The 19,103-nt window shown below is 37.1% G+C and overlaps 1 protein-coding gene across 2 annotated transcripts in view; it reads left to right on the top strand.

Annotated features, from left to right (window-relative positions):
* The first annotated feature begins 675 nt into the window (after positions 1-675).
* The window catches only part of LOC137395257 (DENN domain-containing protein 2B-like), a 41,826-nt gene continuing 23,398 nt past the window's right edge, over positions 676-19,103 (top strand). For both annotated transcript variants that reach the window (XM_068082116.1, XM_068082115.1), the window contains exons 1-4: positions 676-791; positions 1,131-3,515; positions 4,377-4,457; positions 13,433-13,588. In XM_068082116.1, the coding sequence (XP_067938217.1) occupies positions 1,152-3,515; positions 4,377-4,457; positions 13,433-13,588 (2,601 nt within the window). In that variant the 5' untranslated portion in view covers positions 676-791; positions 1,131-1,151. The remainder of the gene's footprint in view (positions 792-1,130; positions 3,516-4,376; positions 4,458-13,432; positions 13,589-19,103) is intronic.

Below are 19,103 nucleotides of genomic sequence, written 5' to 3' on the forward strand. Positions count from 1 at the left end.
TACTTTTATGCTGCAGTCATGAACAGAGATAGTTATTAATCCAGCCAGGAATGTCAGTGTTTTTGCATTTATGTGTTTTTAATCTCATTGCGTACTGGTCTAGTTTTGGCTGTAGACTTTAAATTGCTCCTTTCATACCAAGCTTTGTCGAAACAATCAGATGCATTATGGAAAAAGGCTATATATGCTGTCGAGTGTGCAGTGCAATAGCAGTACTACCAGATGTAGCGGGTGCCAAATAGTGCTGAAAGTAACAGTTGCTCATAGTGATGCGTCAAGGTTAAGCTGTTAGTAGTGAGGCTGCCACAATATGGCAAGTTACGAGTAGTAAAAATGACATGCAGAGGCAGTGCTCCTGACATGCAGAGGCGGTGCTCCTAGTTGTTGAGTGTCCGCTACCAGAAGAAACTGATTCTCCCTAGTCTCATCAGTTAAAGCTGGAATGCCATGTGGTTGTAGCCTATGAGCTCAGGCTAACTCTTTCATACGTAAACAACGGGCCATCAGTGCAGTGTGCCTTATAATCTCAAATAGGTTTTGGACAATCAACCGTTAAGGAGTTTTTGCTATAAGAATGATAAACGAGATTTCAGTGTCAATGTTGCGATAGTTATTATTTAGTTACAAATTATCAACAGTTGAGAGAGGTAGTGCTTCAGCATTCCGAGTGTTTGTGGTCAGTCTAAACTACACATGGAGGGGTTAAATGACATGTTAGCTGAATACTAACTTTTGCAACGTCCTGTTCTCATGTTGTCTGATGGGAGAGTACGTGACTGTTACTGAAATAGGTGAGTGTGTGAGTTTAGTACTTTAAACCTTGCAAGTAATATGAAGTTAAACTGATAGCATCTAAGACCTTTACATTAAATGACAGTAGCAAATATATATTCTATTGTTTGGATTCACTCAGCGAGTCGGCCAGTTTGCAGTTACATTTTGGTTGATTGTTCGATAATCGCTCATAGTCTGTTCTGTGCAGACGCCGAAACCTTTAGGTTGCTTCCGCAGACACCACTATTCTAATTAGCTTTCCATTTTCATAAATCTAACCTGACCATCTTTAGTTAAGTCGTACTACTTGATGTTTTAAAATTTTAATTCAAATTTATGTTTTTTTTTTATTGTAGGCTTGTAGATAACTATGAAAAATGTCTACACAAGTCGCTTCCAAAACAAAAGTCGGATACCGTCGAACTGAATCTGACCCTAGCAATGCCACTGTCAATGATATCCGCTGTAAATTTGAGTCAACAGCAGATGACCGCGCATCACCTGAAATTGGGCTAGCATTTGGGGTGAAGAGATCATCAACATGCTCTACCCCAACTAGCAACACTTCAAGCCCACTAATCCCCAAAAAGTCAATCATGGAGTCTATCATGGAATCGAAAGGGTCTAGCGTACATAAACAGGCTGTGAAACAAATAAGCGAGTCTAAATTAGACACAATAATCAACAAGACCAATAGGATTACATCAGCACCGGTGCCTGAAGCGCCTATTGATAAGTATAAGAAGACCGTAGTGAAACCCACATCGCTTATTATTTCTACTGGTACTCAGTCTTTGAGTCAACAATTACCTATTGATAAGCTTTCCTTGATAGGGCTTCACAATACTGGTATAGTTAGTTCGTGCAAGCAGAAGATTAGCTCACCTGTTACATATCCTGCTATCGTTGTTCCGCCTTCTAATACAGAGAAGCTAGGAAAGAGCGGCAAGTTGGAAGCTGGTAAGGGCAAGAACTCATTTGAGGAAAGAGTTGCACCATCAATTGATGATCAGCAGATTGCTATTGAGTTCAACAGCACCTCACCAACACCTTTTACTAGCAACTTTAAAAAAGGTACTGAAAATGGTGTTACCATGCGCCAGCATCCACAGCTGCCTCTAAAACAACAAGGCGTTGATGAGTTGCCGCATCGAGTTGACAGCTTATTTGAACCTGGGATGGATTATGCCAAATTGAAAAAACCTGCACCTTCTAAACATGCCAAGGATAACCAAGAAAGCAACAACCCTTTAGACAAGGCTGGATTATCTCCAAAAGTAACGCCTCAACAAGTTCAACTCACTGCAAGTAACCTGAAGAAGGTTAGTGAATCTCTTGGCGACTATAAGGTAGCTCCAGTAGAGGAGTTGAGTTCATACTCGGGTTCGCGCAGCAAATCACCAAGTGTTAGTAGTACTTGTAGTAGCATGGACAGTCTGAATACTGAGTACATTAATGGAACACATTCACAAAAAGTTCGACGCAGGGACACCAAGCCACCTCAAAATATTGTTGCTCGACGCACTCAGATTTTTGAGAAAAGTATTGAGGAGATTAATTCAATTTCTGAAGAGGCGGAAGCATACAGAAAAGTTAAAGAAACTGGCTTTGGCACAGTTTTTTCACCTTCCCCTACAGCAGCTATGCTTTCAAAAGCTAAGACGGAGAAACAATCAACATCATCGACTAATGGTAAAACATCCAATCCAAAGCCTTTACCTTTTATGAACAATAATACTAAACTAGCAGATAAAAATGCTGTAAGCTCTAAACCGAAAGAGAAAAGAAGTTCTGCATTAGCGCTTGCAACAACTTCAAAACCCCTCCCGTCATTACCCAATTCTTCCAAGTCTACACAACCTCCTCCAGATTCACAGGGACCGAAAGCTTTATCTCCACCATTAGTAGCTTTGAAACCGAAGACCAAAGCTCCTCCTCCCAAACCCCCACGAACATTTGAGCACCCGCCGACAAAGGATGTACCCTCGTCAAAGGAAGCACCCTTGACAAAAGAAGCACCTTTAACAAAGGATACAGATTTTGATCCTGGCAAGAATCCTAGACAAGCAGGGGATGGAGAAGAAAACCATGACTATGAAGGTCATGTTTCGTGCCAACAGCCACACGTCTATACTTCGGTGAGTGTGTCTACTGATCCCAAGCCATATACGACAACTACTACTAGTAGTACTGATGTTAGACCGTATACTAGCTTGACTACAACTTGCGGTTCGGGTGAAGATGATTCTGTAGCTGGAAGTGAAAATGCTTATGATACACTGGGAAAGGCAAGTGCTGCATCTTCATATGAGCATTATGATACTATATCAGCTTCAGAACTTGACAGTGACATCTCTCGTCCTCCAACCCTTCCACGTCGTCCTTCCAATCTTCGCCCTCGCCCATTAACAACAGCCTTTGGCAATTTGGATATCAACAAAAATTCAACTATCCAAAGTCAGTTAAGTAGTACACTCTCTGAAAGTAATCAAACAATAAAAGAAGCAAGCCCGACTCTAATTTCAAAGTTTAAATACCTCCTCCCCAAAGCATTACGGAAAACGGATGAGATTAGAAAAGCATCCAGCATGGAGAATCTTCTAGATGACAAGGAACCTGCGTTCCACAGTACTATGCAAACCAACCATATATCAGCACTTGAAAACTCATGGAGTTCGCAAAATCCACAAGTTCCAGATGTTCCAATCGATGAAGCCGGGTATGCACTGCCGGATATCAAGGTAATCATTTCATTGATTATGGTCTTTAAACTTGGTGCAATGTCTTCTCCCAGATCACCACTAGTTAATGGGGAGGAGAGTTATGCATGTGTTTGATTATGGTCTTCGATTACAACACGGTGGCTGTTGGCAGTTGTGCTAAAGGGTAGTTTCATGTGTACAGCTATTAGTGATTACATGTGACACTGTGACTAATAAAAAGGCTGTCAATCACTTTATCCTTGTCAAAATATTGTCTGGCCGCAAGACCTGCCTAGGATTTACTTTTTATTGAAGCTTTAGCTTTGTTACAAAGACCAAATGATGACAAATGCTGTGAATGATGACAAAGCGTTATATTATATAAACATATGCATGAAAATGAGTTAACTGGAATTTTCACCCAATCTTTGAATCTCAACTTTTATAACTGGCCCACTGCCAGTTGGATAAGTTGAGATAGTGAGATAGCTGAGATAGTTAAAGTGAGACCATAAACTTTTGAAGCTTTGTCTTCTTGTGGTTTCAACGACTTTAGAGTTATTACAAAACAACGCCTTCTGGGTATAAAAATAGGTTAGTAGCGCATTGCCTGGAGCTGGTCAGTGATCATCTTCTTATCAGATGTTATCTTCACTTCAGCTATGATACAGCTGTGGCAGTGCCTTTTCTCAAGGTACCATAGGCTAGCTGTACCATTCGAGGTACCTAATTGTGCATATCGGGGTACCATCACCTAGTGACCTGCAGTCATAGCAAGGAATCCATATGGTATCTGGAGAATGGCTGCAAACATGTGAATACAGCTACTAGTAACCTAGTAATCTACTAACAGCAACAATGAAAACAAACATTCAGGTTACATGTGATGTTTACTTTCAGGGTGCGAAGAGAATAGATCAGAGCCAATTAAAACCAGCTGAACAAGCTGTTAAAACGCAGAATGAGAAAGCATTGGAAAAGGTAGGATGTTCTGTATATACCTAGAAAGGTTTTAGATATGTTTGCATCTTTCTCAACAAAGACGTACTCGACCAGACAACCATTTGATAGTGAGACATGCTGGATTAGCTAAGGCTTTATCATCCGAATAGAAGGTGGTGCAATAGGGATGGTGGTGAGCAGTAATACTCACTGCTTGGTAAAGTAATTGCTGGGTTTGACCATGAAATGAGCAAAGAATCTCTGTGCCTTTTTTGTATTAGCGATTATTTCGTATAAGCTAGAATAGAAATATGGTAAATTCACACCATCTCATCAACCGTCTGAATATGACTATTTTGTGTTGGGTCATCAAGTCAGTAGGATCTAACATTCATCCATAGTCCTGTGCGTATGCGAGAAGGGGGGGGGGGTGGTGGTGGCATCTCTCCACCATTTTTTTTGATGTTTAGTACCAGGTATACCAAGTGCTAAGCAACTGTTTAACCAACTCTAAGTAGAAAGAATGAATAGATAGAAGCGTAACAAAGTAACAAAGTCTCGTGAGGGTGGTAATAAGAGAGGTTAGGGTTGTAAATAAATTATCTCCTGCAACTCGATGCTATAAAACGTACAAATGAACTGCTAACTGCATACGTCTGTCACATTCCAACAATTTTGGAGAATGTGAGAGCTAGTTGTTTATAATAGGAAGCATAAAAGTCTTAAAGACTTATGCTTAGATCACACGATGACAAATCTCCAATGAAACCTGTACAAACAATGGAACCTGTTAAGATTTCCTGGCGACTAAGAAATGCTAAGTTTTATAAAATCGATAACGGAGACGTTAAAACGACGAGTCTGTTAAGATTTTGTAGCAATGTAGTTTTGTAGCATCAATCAATGTTAAGTTTCATAGGATCCTTAGTGAAGAGGATTGATATGACTAGGTAGCTGCAGCTTTTGTCCCCACTGTATTGGATGAAACTAGATCTATGCGATCTGCGAGTTGTTGGCAGGAAAGTGATGATGCTTAGGTTTGTGTGGAGTATAACTTGTGTTATCATTTGCTGAATCGGGGAGTCGAATGAAACAGCCAGAAAAAAATTTGGCAAGTTCTGATTGCCCGCACAAAACAGATGTTTCGTCATAGGTTTCGTCGTCATGTGAACCAGCCATTAGACTGTTACAAATGCATAGAAAGGTTTATGAGGGCTTGTCGGTGCATGTAATGTAGCCTTGTTATTGATTGCAAGCTTTATAGGTTACAATCATTTAGCCTCATATAATTCTGCGGCTGTGGGATAAATCAAAATCTCTATATCAGTACATCACAGCAGGTCAGCCAATATGATTGGAAGCATTAATTATGATTTTATTTTATAAGGGCAATGAGGCAATGAGTTGCTTTATTTTGAAGACTAGCAGTTTATTGTTTGCTTTTTGCAAATGCGAACACGCGTTTTAAAAAGTAAGACAAAAATTTAACACATGTCTGTTTAGGCAAAGATTTTTCTATAGATTTTTGGTAAAATATTGTTACCGTACTGAATTAACAAAGACAATAGAATTCATTAAGCAAATTACAGTTTTAATACACGAGGAATAACTTGAGATGAGTCAAAGGGATGAATTCATTAGTTCACGTTCATATTTTGAAATCTCTTTCTACTCCATGTTCCTTACTCACCCCTAGTGAAAGTTTCCCAAGCAACCTAGGAACTTGAGCTAAGCTTGTCTGCAAGAAGTTGCATTGGTCTTGGGTCAGCCAGTTCTTGGCTCAGTGCAATGTGAGATAAGCGCAATTAGTGAGGATAAACAACAAGCAAGTTCAGATTGAGGACAAGAAGGAAGAGAATGCCACTGGTGGTCATTTAGGGCTGATTATAAGAGTAATAAAGCCTTCACTCTACTGGATATCATATGAAATGTTGTGGCCTCTTCGAACTTGCAATGTTTAAAGAATGTTGTGACGCGTTGAATTTTAAAATAAATTTTTTTTTAAATTGAACTTTAGAATTTGCAGAAACACGAAAGCACTTTTGTATATCTATTCTGGCAGCTGGCTGTATAACTTCCCACATATATCCTTATGTAGGCAAGTCTCGCAGTGAACTGCTGTACTAATTGCCCTGATTTTCTATGAGGACTGCACAGGATTTGCTGGTGTCAATTAACCAGCATAAAACAAATGATGTTTGGACTTTCAACATTATATTGAGTGCTTTCCTTTGTTCAGCTGCCTTCACTTTTTTACGAGCAGTAAATGTGCAGATACGACCATAGAATAGACAGCTGTCGTGATCTCTTACCCATGGGCTAGTTAGTATCTACTAGACTGTCACTTTATCATTGATAAACACTCAATCACTCACTCTGCATCAATTGACTGCTCCTATTCTTGAGATGCTTCCTAAATAAGTGGTAAATATTGAACTATTACTAGTGGCTTAATTGGGGTATAAGAGGGATTGGACTTAAATCATTGCATAGTTTGATAGCTCTTTTTCAGTTTTTGTACCGGATTGGTTATTAATTCAAATGCCGTTTTTTAGATCGCATTTTAAAGTACGATCTAGTAGAAACTACATCCTGCACCTATTTTTGATAAATCGAATCAACCCTAGAAGAGTTCTAAAAATGCGCATTATGAAGTCTATTAGAGTAAACTATTCATAGCTGATTGTTTCCTTTGTTCCTGTTAAAGCATTCATTCTCGTCTGCAGCCCACATATTCCTAACCTCTTCGTCTACATTGATTTGTCAAAGTTTCTATTACTCATGCCTATTCAGAAACATGATTCAAACCATGTGAGCACTGCAAGCCCTAGGAATGTCCAATCTTCTACTTCTGTTGCCATCATGTTGTGAGTTTAAAATATGCTAGTCATGCTTCTCGCATGGTGACAGGGATGGACACTCTAAAGCCTGGTTCCCATATACGCCGCAAGCACCGATGACAGCACCGCAGGACTATCAGCGGTGAAATGTGAACCTAGGCGCTGAGTATCGTCGGTAGTTGCCGGCGATCAATGCAAGAGCTCAGAGCTATTCAACTTTCGCGAAGAGCCGCAGGCAAAACCTTCCCGAAACGCACTGTACATGTGAAGGACAGCATTTTTAAAACGGCATGGCGAGCGAACATTTTTTATGCGATTATTAGCGATGCAGCTTTATGAACAGAAGCCGCCGAGCTTAGCGTCGCAAGTGTTTTGCTGGGCAAGATTACCGCTTGATCTCGCAAGCGATATGGGAGCCAGGCTTAACATAATGACTGCATCATTGTTATGACTTGTATGTCTCTACTACTACTACTGTTGCTGCCAAGGTGCAAGTCTAAAAGGTAGAGATGACTAGATAAGAGTGATGAAACAAACACTCATAATGTTTGCATGATGCAGATACCAGATACGGTGAGATAACATGGGATAAGTGTTTCAATAGACATTCACATGATGCGGACTAGCGAGAACGCTTTGTTAAAAAAGATAAAGATTTCTATGCCAGAGGTCATAGCGTCACATTCGGAACGACTCGAAATAAGAACGACTAAAATGAGGAAAATGTTTCAAATTGAATACTTGTCTAGCATTTCCTTGCGAATCATTTGCAAGCATAGAGTTATCGCCCCCCTAGAGTGGCTTAAACGCTCCTTGTTGGCACCGAAAACGCTCGTGTAGTTATCACTCTAGGGGGAGATAACTCTATGTTTGCGAGAGCCGTTTCCATCTTTCTTAAACATAAAACATCGGTAAAAACTTACGAGTAAAAAACTTGCTCGACTTGGGGGTTTTTGCCTTTTTCATCTAGCGGATGATGCAAACTTGCGATTAACCGGGTCGTAGCAACATCACGATTATGAACTTTACATAGCTGTATGCAGTGCTGATGATGTGTATGATGATGTCAGCAGAGGGAAGACAACAAACCCTCCATCATTGTTGGCCTCGTAGGTACTTTTAAATCGAGGTACATATGATAAAATATGATGAAACATCACAAGTTATCCTTTAACATGGTAAGCGATAATAATGTGTTGAGTTGTACACATTGCCATAAACCTGCAGTTATCATCTGCACGATGCTTTCAGCGATATACGGCCAACATAATAGTTACCCTATGGATGACGCATGGACGAATCCAATAAAAATACTTTCAACGTACATTGACCATGTTTGTTATAATTCAAGTCCTCAGTTATTGTGGACTATAAACGTTGAAATATTTAAAAAAATCTTAGACTTCAACTTTCACTGATCCAGTGATGCATGAATTTTTCATTGCCAATGTATCTTACTCCACTCAATTAGCACCCCAATAAAAAGAAAACCAACAGTGGTTCTCTTACAGTTGTGAGGTACACAAATGGAATCAGAATGTTACTAAAGTGTCCATTGCATACCCCCTATGGTATAATATCAGTGTAATGCGAGTTGCATTTCCTTATTGAAAGAAGTCAGCACCGAGCTGTTGAAAGCATTGAGAGTTTTGCATAACTCGTTAGGCTTCTAGATCTGCCATGCCAGAACAAATAGTCCTCGTTGTACGACTGTTATTTATTCCAGACACGCTATCAATAAACAAACTCAGTCAATAAACAAACTCATCGTTAAATATATCTCATGATCGTAGAAACCTTGGTTGAGCCATTTCGTCATCATTCGACAATATGGTATCTTTTGGCTTTTCATCTTTTATAAATTAAAGCCTCATTTACGATTTTGTTAGTTTAGTAAAGTCGCGTTTAATATTTTAGTCATAAATTGTTGTAACTAGAATACAGGAAATCTAAGGGCCTAGACATTTTGTCATCATTCGACAATATGTACGGTAGTGTATTTCTGTACGTAGGGTCTACAGTACGATTTATTACTTCTTTTATTTTCAATTTATTAACAAGTAGCCTACAGCATAACAACTGTATTTAGTACAAAGTATTTATTGAGTGAATAGATTATGAAATATTTTTGCCAATAATTTAAGGTATTACAAACCTACTGGTAGGCTATTAGTTTTTCAGGACTGAACAGCCAAGCGGTAGAATATTAGTTGTCATTTAAATCTTTCTATTTTTATGTAGTACTGTATATGTATATTAAAACTGTCTTCATTGTTTTACTAACCTAGAAAATTCTTTGAATTAAAAAAAAGTGAAACAAAAAAGTGCAACTGACAAAATATTGCTTAATTAGCATAGGGAAAGTAGTCTGCAGTTACACTCTCAACAACAACCATCGTAATTACAAAAGATTTGCGTTGAAAGAATATTGCAGCAGTTTTAAAGTTTATAGTTATCTTGAAGTGTCATTAGTATGCTGTTAAATGAAGATTACTTGTAACTAGTAGATCTGCTGGTCTAGAATATTCCGAATAGATCAAGGTTCAAACTCCGTCTGAATCCATGTATTTTATAGCCAAACCTGGGAAATTCATTTTTGTGTAACTCGCTCTTGGTTGTCTCAAATGGAGCTTATCAACTGTCATAATAATTCTGGTCCATTCTAGTTATCCGAAGGGAAGTTTCTTCACTCCCTGTCCATGAACTTGAGAGGCTGCTTTTTTAATTTATAATTGTAGTAAAAGCAATCTATGTATGTATGCCTGATGTCTTCTAGTTTTTGTTCCGCGGTAGCGTATCAGATGGTACTTGCCAAATATTAAAGAATAATATATAAGCAAATATAATAAACCTAAATAGTCATAAGGATGGCAGGTTTCTTTTACTAAATGCCATTCAGATGAGATCTTTAATCTCAATGAATACTTTGTATCAACATGATTTTAAGAAAGAAATGGTATTACCCTAGGACACTTATGTATTCGCCTCATCTAACTTTCGCGTTTTCGTGGAGTCATCCTCTCGCGAAAATTTCATGTGCGAAACTAAACTATCATAACGAATGAGCGAAAACGAGAAATTAATTAGCTTTGTTCATTGATAGTCCAAGAAACAAATGGCAGCAAGCGATCAAATTGCATTATCGATTTCGCCTACACCATTATACCTGCGGTTCACAATTACAAACTAGTCCCAAATTGAATTTTTTTTCTTATCGGTGAACTGAACCTGAGGAATCTAATTATGTTTGTTCCACTGCATTTATTTTCACATCACTATATTTTCGCACTCATCAAAGCTGCGAAATTAAGTTGCAACGAAATTTTACTCTGCATGCTACTCACGAAACTAAATACTAGCGAAATATAAGTGTCCTAGTGTATTCAAATATTTTATTATTCAATTAACCAAGTTTGAAGGACCATGATGCCAGTTTTATTCAGATAAACCTGATCTTATCAGGATAAACACTCTTTAATGTATCAACCGTTACTTGAGTTTTGCTAGCTCACTTTGCAGGCAAACCGTACCTTATCTTCTAATATTTTCCTACTGTTAGTCAGCATTACGAAATTGCCCTGTATTGAAGCTAGTTTACTTGTCAGCGTCTTATGCGGCTTTGTTGAAACATAAATCCGATATACATTTCTCGTTCATTCGCTGTTGCTAATCCTTGAAGACTAAACTGTTACAGTGTCATTTACCCCTGTAAGCTCCTAGTTAGTTCCTTCCTAGCCTTAGCTTCTACCTCAATTGCTCTATTACAGCTTTGTAGTCTGTCAAAAAATCTATGAAAGTATTAGATAATGCTTGATAACCATAATGAGATTGCTCAGGCTTTGGTAGGAGGTATGCAGTTGAGGACTCCAACTGAGATTCAAACTGGTTAAAATCTAATTGCGTACCATTCACAGTTGTAAAAGTATGTTAGTTTTGCCTTCATTGGGTGCATGAGGGTACATGATAAATAAATCGGTGGGCGTCTTTGACAACAGATAAAAACATTCCGGTAGATACATCATTAAAGGCCAAGATCTTCATAGACATGATCATGATTTTCATGATCAATAGACATCTTCATGATGTCTATTGGCTACAATAATTAAATGCTTCCATTATAACAATCGCATTCAGTTAAAGCTAAAAATGTTTTTGCTGAACTCATCTGTGAGCCATCCTTTTCGCTAGAGAAATTGCCATGCCAGTCATAGTCATATAGCGGATAACTCCAAGCTTATGGATAAACAGGCCTAAACGTATGTTTTTGGCTTTTGAAAGGTATTTTGAGATATTTTACCATACCTATCTCTCTAGGCTATTTATGAAATCCTAAAACCCTCTTACTATAGCAGCTGTAATGGTCTTTTCTCATGCTTCCCACCTACGCAAAATTGTCATGCTTCAAATTCTAAAACAAAGAACCATCAGTGAGTCGTCTGACATTCCTCCATTCACAAGCTCTCAACTACACACCAAACTCTCTGCCAGCCCCAGTGTAGTTGCCAGGACACCAAAATAATTAATTTTCATTTATTTTCCATTTATATCTACCTCAGATTATTGAGTTATGCTCTAGCGAGGGCATCATTTTCTTACAAGTGCTAGTATGCTGCAGGGCTGATTTTGACACACTAATACTGTTTTTAATAGACAGGCTCATCAACCAGCAGACCTCTGGCCTAACCACAAGTTAGGAGAAGGTCACAAGGCACTAGCCACTAATTTCGTCCATTTTAGCAAGCCAGCTGAACAACAGAGCTATTCTAAGTAAACAATAAACATTAGATAATATGTGTGAATACGTCTTAGCCTGTTTACTGCCGTCGTATCGATGTTCTCTCTATTTTATTTAGCTTTCGGAAGTTTGGTTTTTGGATTATGATTAGTAATGAGACCAGCATACGGTCACCAGCAAACCTGCCTCACAAACTAAAGAGCAGTAGTTAGTACCACTTTTTATTTTTCATATAAAATGGCGCACTAGCCATTCTCCAACTTGAGTCGTTCTCCAACTTGAGTCGTTCTCCGGGTGGTAGATCATCCCTGGAGCATTCCTGAACAACATTCCTCTGAAAAGGTAGACTCAGTGGCGTACATCAACCTAGCTAGCAACGTAGCGTATCTTGTAACAAGGGTAAAAAACACCTTTTTATCAGACACAAAGCAAAGGCATCCTCTAACTGCTGTGCAATTTGGGGGTATTTTGGCCTGCGTAGGTGACTGTGGTGTCTTCTTACTTAAGGTCACACTTTGGTCAGTTGTTAGACTGAACCTTCTTATGCATTTTAGCTGTGGAAAAAACATTTTTTATGAAAAGGTTGGTTGTGTGGTTTTACAGCACCGTAATTTGACAAAAGCAACACGCTCTAACCTGAAGTCATATCTACCTCTATGAAAAAATGTTTTTATGCATTCAACATTTACCAGTTAATTTTTATTGGCTGACTAAAATAAGCTGAAGGAGTTGCTTTTTTATCGAAAATAATGGTAATTCCATTTAATCCATCTTTAGTTTGATGTGTTTTTATATCACTTGTGAGAAATCAATAAATGATTATCATCCATCGCCGTTTCCTTTTTTAGTAGAAGCATACCTAAATATTATTAAGCAGAGGTCGCTTGTGTCAATAATTGTCCAGGTTCTATTTGAGAAACTATAATAATCAAAATTTGAGTCCTTGATCCTCTACGGAAATGATAAGCTGGTTAAAAGACCCACCCTCAATATGATGAACTGTGTGTTTAGCCATGTTGCATATGTTTCCACCGTATCTCATCGATATTTGCAGCCGGGATTCTGTAGAAGCTAATTTTTCAACTTAGTAAATATACAAAATGATTAATAGATTTAAATGAAGGATTAGCTTAGATTCTTAATAAATTATTTCCACAATGCCAGCAGAAGACAAATTTGGCAAATTTGGACTTAGGGAGGTAGTATGGTAACATACCCATTCTGCTGAAGTGCCGTAAAACCTCTAATTGAACGCCATAGCGCTCTATTTTTCAACCTCTCTTCTATAGTGGTGGTCAAATAGAGGTGGCGTTCAAATGGAGGTGGAGTTCAATTAGATGTTTTATGCTAGTCCTCTCAATTATCAAGTTACAGCATGTCTTGTAAGTAGCTATTATATTGTTGCCGTCGCAGTTTCTGGCATGCTTTTACTTTTACAGATACGTCTGAAACTAAATCAGGCTTTTAATGCACTAAGGAGACCTACCACTGTTGCGCCTACCTTGACCTCAGATGGCGAGGAGGATGAGAGACCACCTGACCCAGATGTTTTGGAAGAGAGGCTTAAACACTGCACTACTGTCAAAGAGTATGCTGTATGTACATGTAGATATCCCACTCTGTAACTTATGTATACCATGTTCATACCACCATGGTTCATACCACCATAGTTCATACCGCCATAGTTCATACCGCCATAGTTCATGCCACCGTAGTTCGTACCGCCATAGTTCATACCGCCATAGTTTGTATCGCCATAGTTTGTACCGCCATAGTTTGTATCGCCATCGTTCATACCGCCATGGTTCATACCGCCATGGTTCATACCGCCATGGTTCATACCGCCATGGTTCACACCGCCATGGTTCACACCGCCATGGTTCATACCGCCATGGTTCATACCGCCATGGTTCATACCGCCATGGTTCATACCGCCATGGTTCATACCGCCATGGTTCATACCGCCATGGTTCATACCGCCATGGTTCATACCGCCATGGTTCATACCGCCATGGTTCATACCGCCATGGTTCATACCGCCATGGTTCATACCGCCATAGTTCATATCACCATGGTTCTTGGCATTTTTGTTGTGAAATTCTGTTTTTGGGAATGTCTGTTAGATAGTTTAGTGTACATTATACAATAATAGACAATTGCTGAGATTGCAGAGATTCATCAAGAATGTAATGATGACCAATTGGGGTGACAGAATCATTTGCGGCAGCCAAATAGTGGACAGTCTAAATAATAGGGAGCACGCTATATTTCATTTGCTATGAATGTATAAAATTTGTCTTGATTTAGATGTACAGACATTCATTTACAGTTTGTCTGCTGGAAATTCCCTCAATAGTTGTGGATGATCAATTTTAATTAGCTAATAGTAAATATTTAATGGAATTTCTATAAACTTGTAATGATATGTTGCTGTTAACTCACAAACTATGATTTTTGGGGTTGAACTAGCATTAAATTGGATGATTAAGATTCTAATTAATATTTTAGAAAGTTTAGGCAGGTTTTGACAGCCATTGTCATATTACGATTTGTACCAAGATTAGATTTGGCCTTTCCTCCTTGAATCTACTCAAGGCGTGATGACATATTCATGGGCTGCCAATTAAGGGACATCTTCCCTTTGCTGCCCATCAACACTTCGTATAAACATATAGGTACATGAGTTGCTTTTGTGTTTCTAGTAGTGTAAGAATTAAGAATTTTTGCATGATTTCTTTTTATAATATTAATATAATATTTATGGTATCATAATATTTATATTACATGTATAATAATATAATATATATTATAACATTAATATAATAGGCCTATTTATAATAATATAATATAATATATAATTTAATAATATAACAACACAATATATTATTATAGTATTAATATAATATGATAAATATAATAATATAATATAAGTAACTTTTGTAAACATAAAATTAAGAATTGAATAGTGCTATGATAAGGCTGCCAAGAGAAACTACTGTAGGTTCCCAGAGTCATACCTGTAATGTGCTTTCCATTCTTGGCTAGTAGTAGGTTTATGTTCAACAATGTTTTCTAAATGAAACTATTCAGTAGTCATACATTGTATATCATATACCGTCGGTAGTTGACTAAATAACGATAACAAAGCAGTTGGCATCTGCTATCTGACAGACCAATAGCGAGCCAAGTGATTTATTATTGCTCTATAAGGAAATTACTTCAAATTACTAGATTATTGTTTTGCACTATGGGTAGACCTGCTGCTGTCAGACATGCTGTATGTTTACAATGGAAGGCCTCAGCGTCATCAGGTCTCTGAAAGACTTGTGTAATTTGAGTTCAGTGAGCCATCCTGCAGTAACTTGAAACAAAGTGCAACAGTAGGAATAACAAGAAGAAATATAAATATTTATAGCCAAAGGCTTGCAGTTTTGTGGCCCATGAGTGAATCCAGAACAACAACAAGTTTAGCGATGTTGTATTAGTTTTGATGTTCAGCTGTCTAATAGGGTGGCAGCTGACTCCGTTCCATCTCAGGGACAGCTGAGGGATTATTTTCTGTGTCAGCTCAATATACTTTTAGTAGTTAGTAAGAATAGAACTGCGAAAGCGAACTTATGTGCAGAGGTTTCTCCCTTTGTTGTTAACCAGAAGGCCTGACCATGTTCCCAAACAATTAATTTATTTATTAATTAAATTTACTTCTATCTTAATTTTTATTTATTTTCTTAAATTTATTTTTTAAATTTATTAATTAAATTTATTTTTATCAAAAGTGTTTTTTTCATTAATAATTTATACATTTTTATATATTATTTATATACATTTATATAAATAATAATAAAATGTTCTTAAAATATTTCAGATACTTCTCTAAATATTAAAGTATTCAAGACCTAAAGTTTTTTATCTGATTCATTCCAACCTAAATTGACTGATTTTCATCATGAAAAACGTAGCAACTTTTCCTTAGATAAAAATATAGTTGCACATGCGTTAACGCTATCACAAAATTTTAAATATTTATGCTAAATAATTACTCTGCTAATGACACTCAAATAATGATAATAGCAGTAATGAACATCCCAGCAAGGACGTCATTGGTTTCACACAACAATCCTCACTGGTTAATCCGTTTATCAATGTCACAGTGTGGTAGCATCCGCGTGTATTGCCACAGTGATTATCTGTGCTAGTGTAAGCTGTGCGTTTTGTCAGTATGCTTTGACAGACCTTTACTTCAGGAAAAGACAAGCATATGACATAATCACTTACTTGATATGTCTATGAAGTATAATCATATTAAACTGTATTGTAGCTATGCAAATGTCTTTCATAGGGTGTATGTCTACATCATTTATGGTTTAGGAATCTTTGCTCTTCATACTTGATGCTGATTGGTGCAACGTTTTAGTCTTGAATGATATTTTTATTAGTTATTTATTCCATATACTTGTTGGAAACCATAAATGTACCAACCGTTATGATCTTGTGCTATTTTATCATCATATTTTACTAATTAGCTTTTGGTGACTAAAAATTAAAATCAGTTTTATTTAAATAAGTTCTTTGTATATGATTAATGTACGAATAATCTAACTTTAATAATACTTTATTATGTTCGTTTGTTTGAAAATGGTCTTATTCAGATATTGCATTATCCAGATATTGCATTATTCAGATATCGCATTATTCAAATATTGCATTATTCGTATATTGCATTATTCAGATATTGCATTATTCGGATATTACATTATCTTGATCAATTTATGTTAAGGCTGGTTCACTCTATATCTCGGTGTTGATGCCGCAATACTTCGCTGATCGTCTGTAATAACAATGTTCACACTATCATAAACCCACGTATGTCAGAGAAACTTTGTGTTTCACATCGTTGGGTGAAAAAACCATAACAGCGACACCGTTACTCCCGTCGACTGTAGGCTACTTAAGAAATTGATTAAAATTTTTTGCACGCAGTTTGACAAAACATTCTCTCATGATTGGTTAATGGCAGTTCAGTAATTTATTTATTGAAAGTTTTGAGTAAAGCCTGACATTAATATAATGTCTTTGAAAAGTAGGGGTGCTGTCTGAGAGCCTGTCCACGTGAATGTGTTGCTCACATCCCCTTTTGCGTCGTTACTGTCAGTACAAACTTGGCATCTATTTTAGATAGTGTATATTTTGATTAGTCGATGCTTTGGTACAGCCGCACCCTGCAGTGCCAGTTCATTTCAGTAAATATATATATAGAAGAATGTTTGTGATTACTCTACACAAATAAAATAATAAACCTCCGAGCATTTTAAGCCGATACGTTGTGGAATTTGTTTTTAAAGAAAATGCTAAGTCGGACAAAGTGCAAATTAAGATAACAAGCGAATGTTGACCTTTTTGTTTTTCATGTTTGTTATTCCCCTCAGTAGAAAAAACCTTGCCTTGTATTATTTTGGCAGCTTTGCACTTTATTTTCAATTCAACTTGTTGAAGCCTATTCTAGTTACCGGCAAGTATCTAAAGTTATCGAAACTTTGGGTTTATATTGTTGCGGTATAGCATGCATTCTACAATGACACTTTCCTTAAACTATGTATATTGGCCAATAATTGAAGTTTAAAAAAAAATTAAATCAGCCAATCATTGAAAGCAATTTTTAACTATCAGCCAATCAAAAATAGGCCAAATAATTCAATTGAAAGAAAGCTTGTTCAATTTTAATTTACAAACTACTATTTAGTCATGATAGCCAACCAGAAAGGAGGCTAACCTCTAGAGATTATGGTTTTAGCTAATCACAAATGATAGAAAGTGCCACTTGAAAACACTTTGGTAGTGAAATTTTTATCGCAGAAAGTTGACTACCAAGTTTATATATAGACATATTTCAACTATTCATATCCGCAAATGTTCAGAATTTATGTTACCACCGTTCTAAGTCACTGGCCAGCAGTGCTGAGCTAAAGGTCACAGGTGATCTAAATATTCCCTTGAGAGTCATTAAACTCTTTGGATGATGAATCACCCGGCTCTTGTTAAAAACAGTGATTTATTTTGGCGACAGGTTGTAATATGTTTATATATGATTCATTGAAAAATGTAAAAAATTCCTCGAAGCCTTTCCCACCCTGTTACGATTTTTCATGTCACTTCCTTGGCCAATGACATAGTTAACATTCAAGTCTGGTGTTTATATTTATAACTACTTGCAACCTGAAGGTCTAGTGTGCCATGAGAGATTACCAGATGCAATAGCTATATGCACAATCAGTCTCGAGCACCAGTGGATGGTTGTTTGGCACAGTCTAGAGACTGTGTTCATCTACCAAACCAAAAGTTGGGAGATCAAATTTGTTTGTAAGAAATTTTTTTCCAAGTGTGGCTTCAGACAGACAGGTTGACAGAAAAGGTAGTTGCTATAGTACAGACTAGCTGAATGTCCAGAGTTGCCTGGGTAATAAAAAAGTCTTTGCGCAGCAAATTTATTTTTCTCTAACATATACAACATTTACCATTCTAACTTTTAAACTTCATATCAGAAGAAAAGAGTTTTTGTGCAGTTCAAATAAATTAGAATAAAAGAAACAATGAGTAGGCTACATGGAAATGTGTGTATAAAAAAGGTTACTGTTGCAGCGGAAGCTCGTATTCAAAGTTTTCATTGATGATACTGGTATCTCTCGAATTTGGTACAAACGTAAAAATGAGATCTCGAGCTTTCTTTGTCTGATACTTTGTCTGACCAAACGGAGAGACAATGTAGAAGCAATTCCTATTCCAGAGAATACAATTGTCCACGTGAAAAGCATTTACTAGTTTTTATAGATTTGTCGAAATTGGAAATATGAGTGTAACGGCATAGGGCCTATTTGAAATTGAAATGGCACATTTTAAAATTAAAAATTAACATTATGGTGAAAAAAATTAGCCTTTAAAAAATTTCAAAAAAGTAACAAACACAAAAGGTAATATTAATTAATACACGTGTGGACCCTCACCAAAAAACTATAATTCATTCCAGCGTTGAATGAAGGCGAAAATGTCATTTAGAGGGGTATAGAAACCCATAGTAATTATCTAATGCAAACACCTTCTTGTAAAAATCATCAA

The sequence above is a fragment of the Watersipora subatra genome, chromosome 4 (assembly GCF_963576615.1).
Source record: "Watersipora subatra chromosome 4, tzWatSuba1.1, whole genome shotgun sequence".
In the NCBI taxonomy this organism is placed as follows: Eukaryota; Metazoa; Bryozoa; class Gymnolaemata; order Cheilostomatida; family Watersiporidae; genus Watersipora; species Watersipora subatra.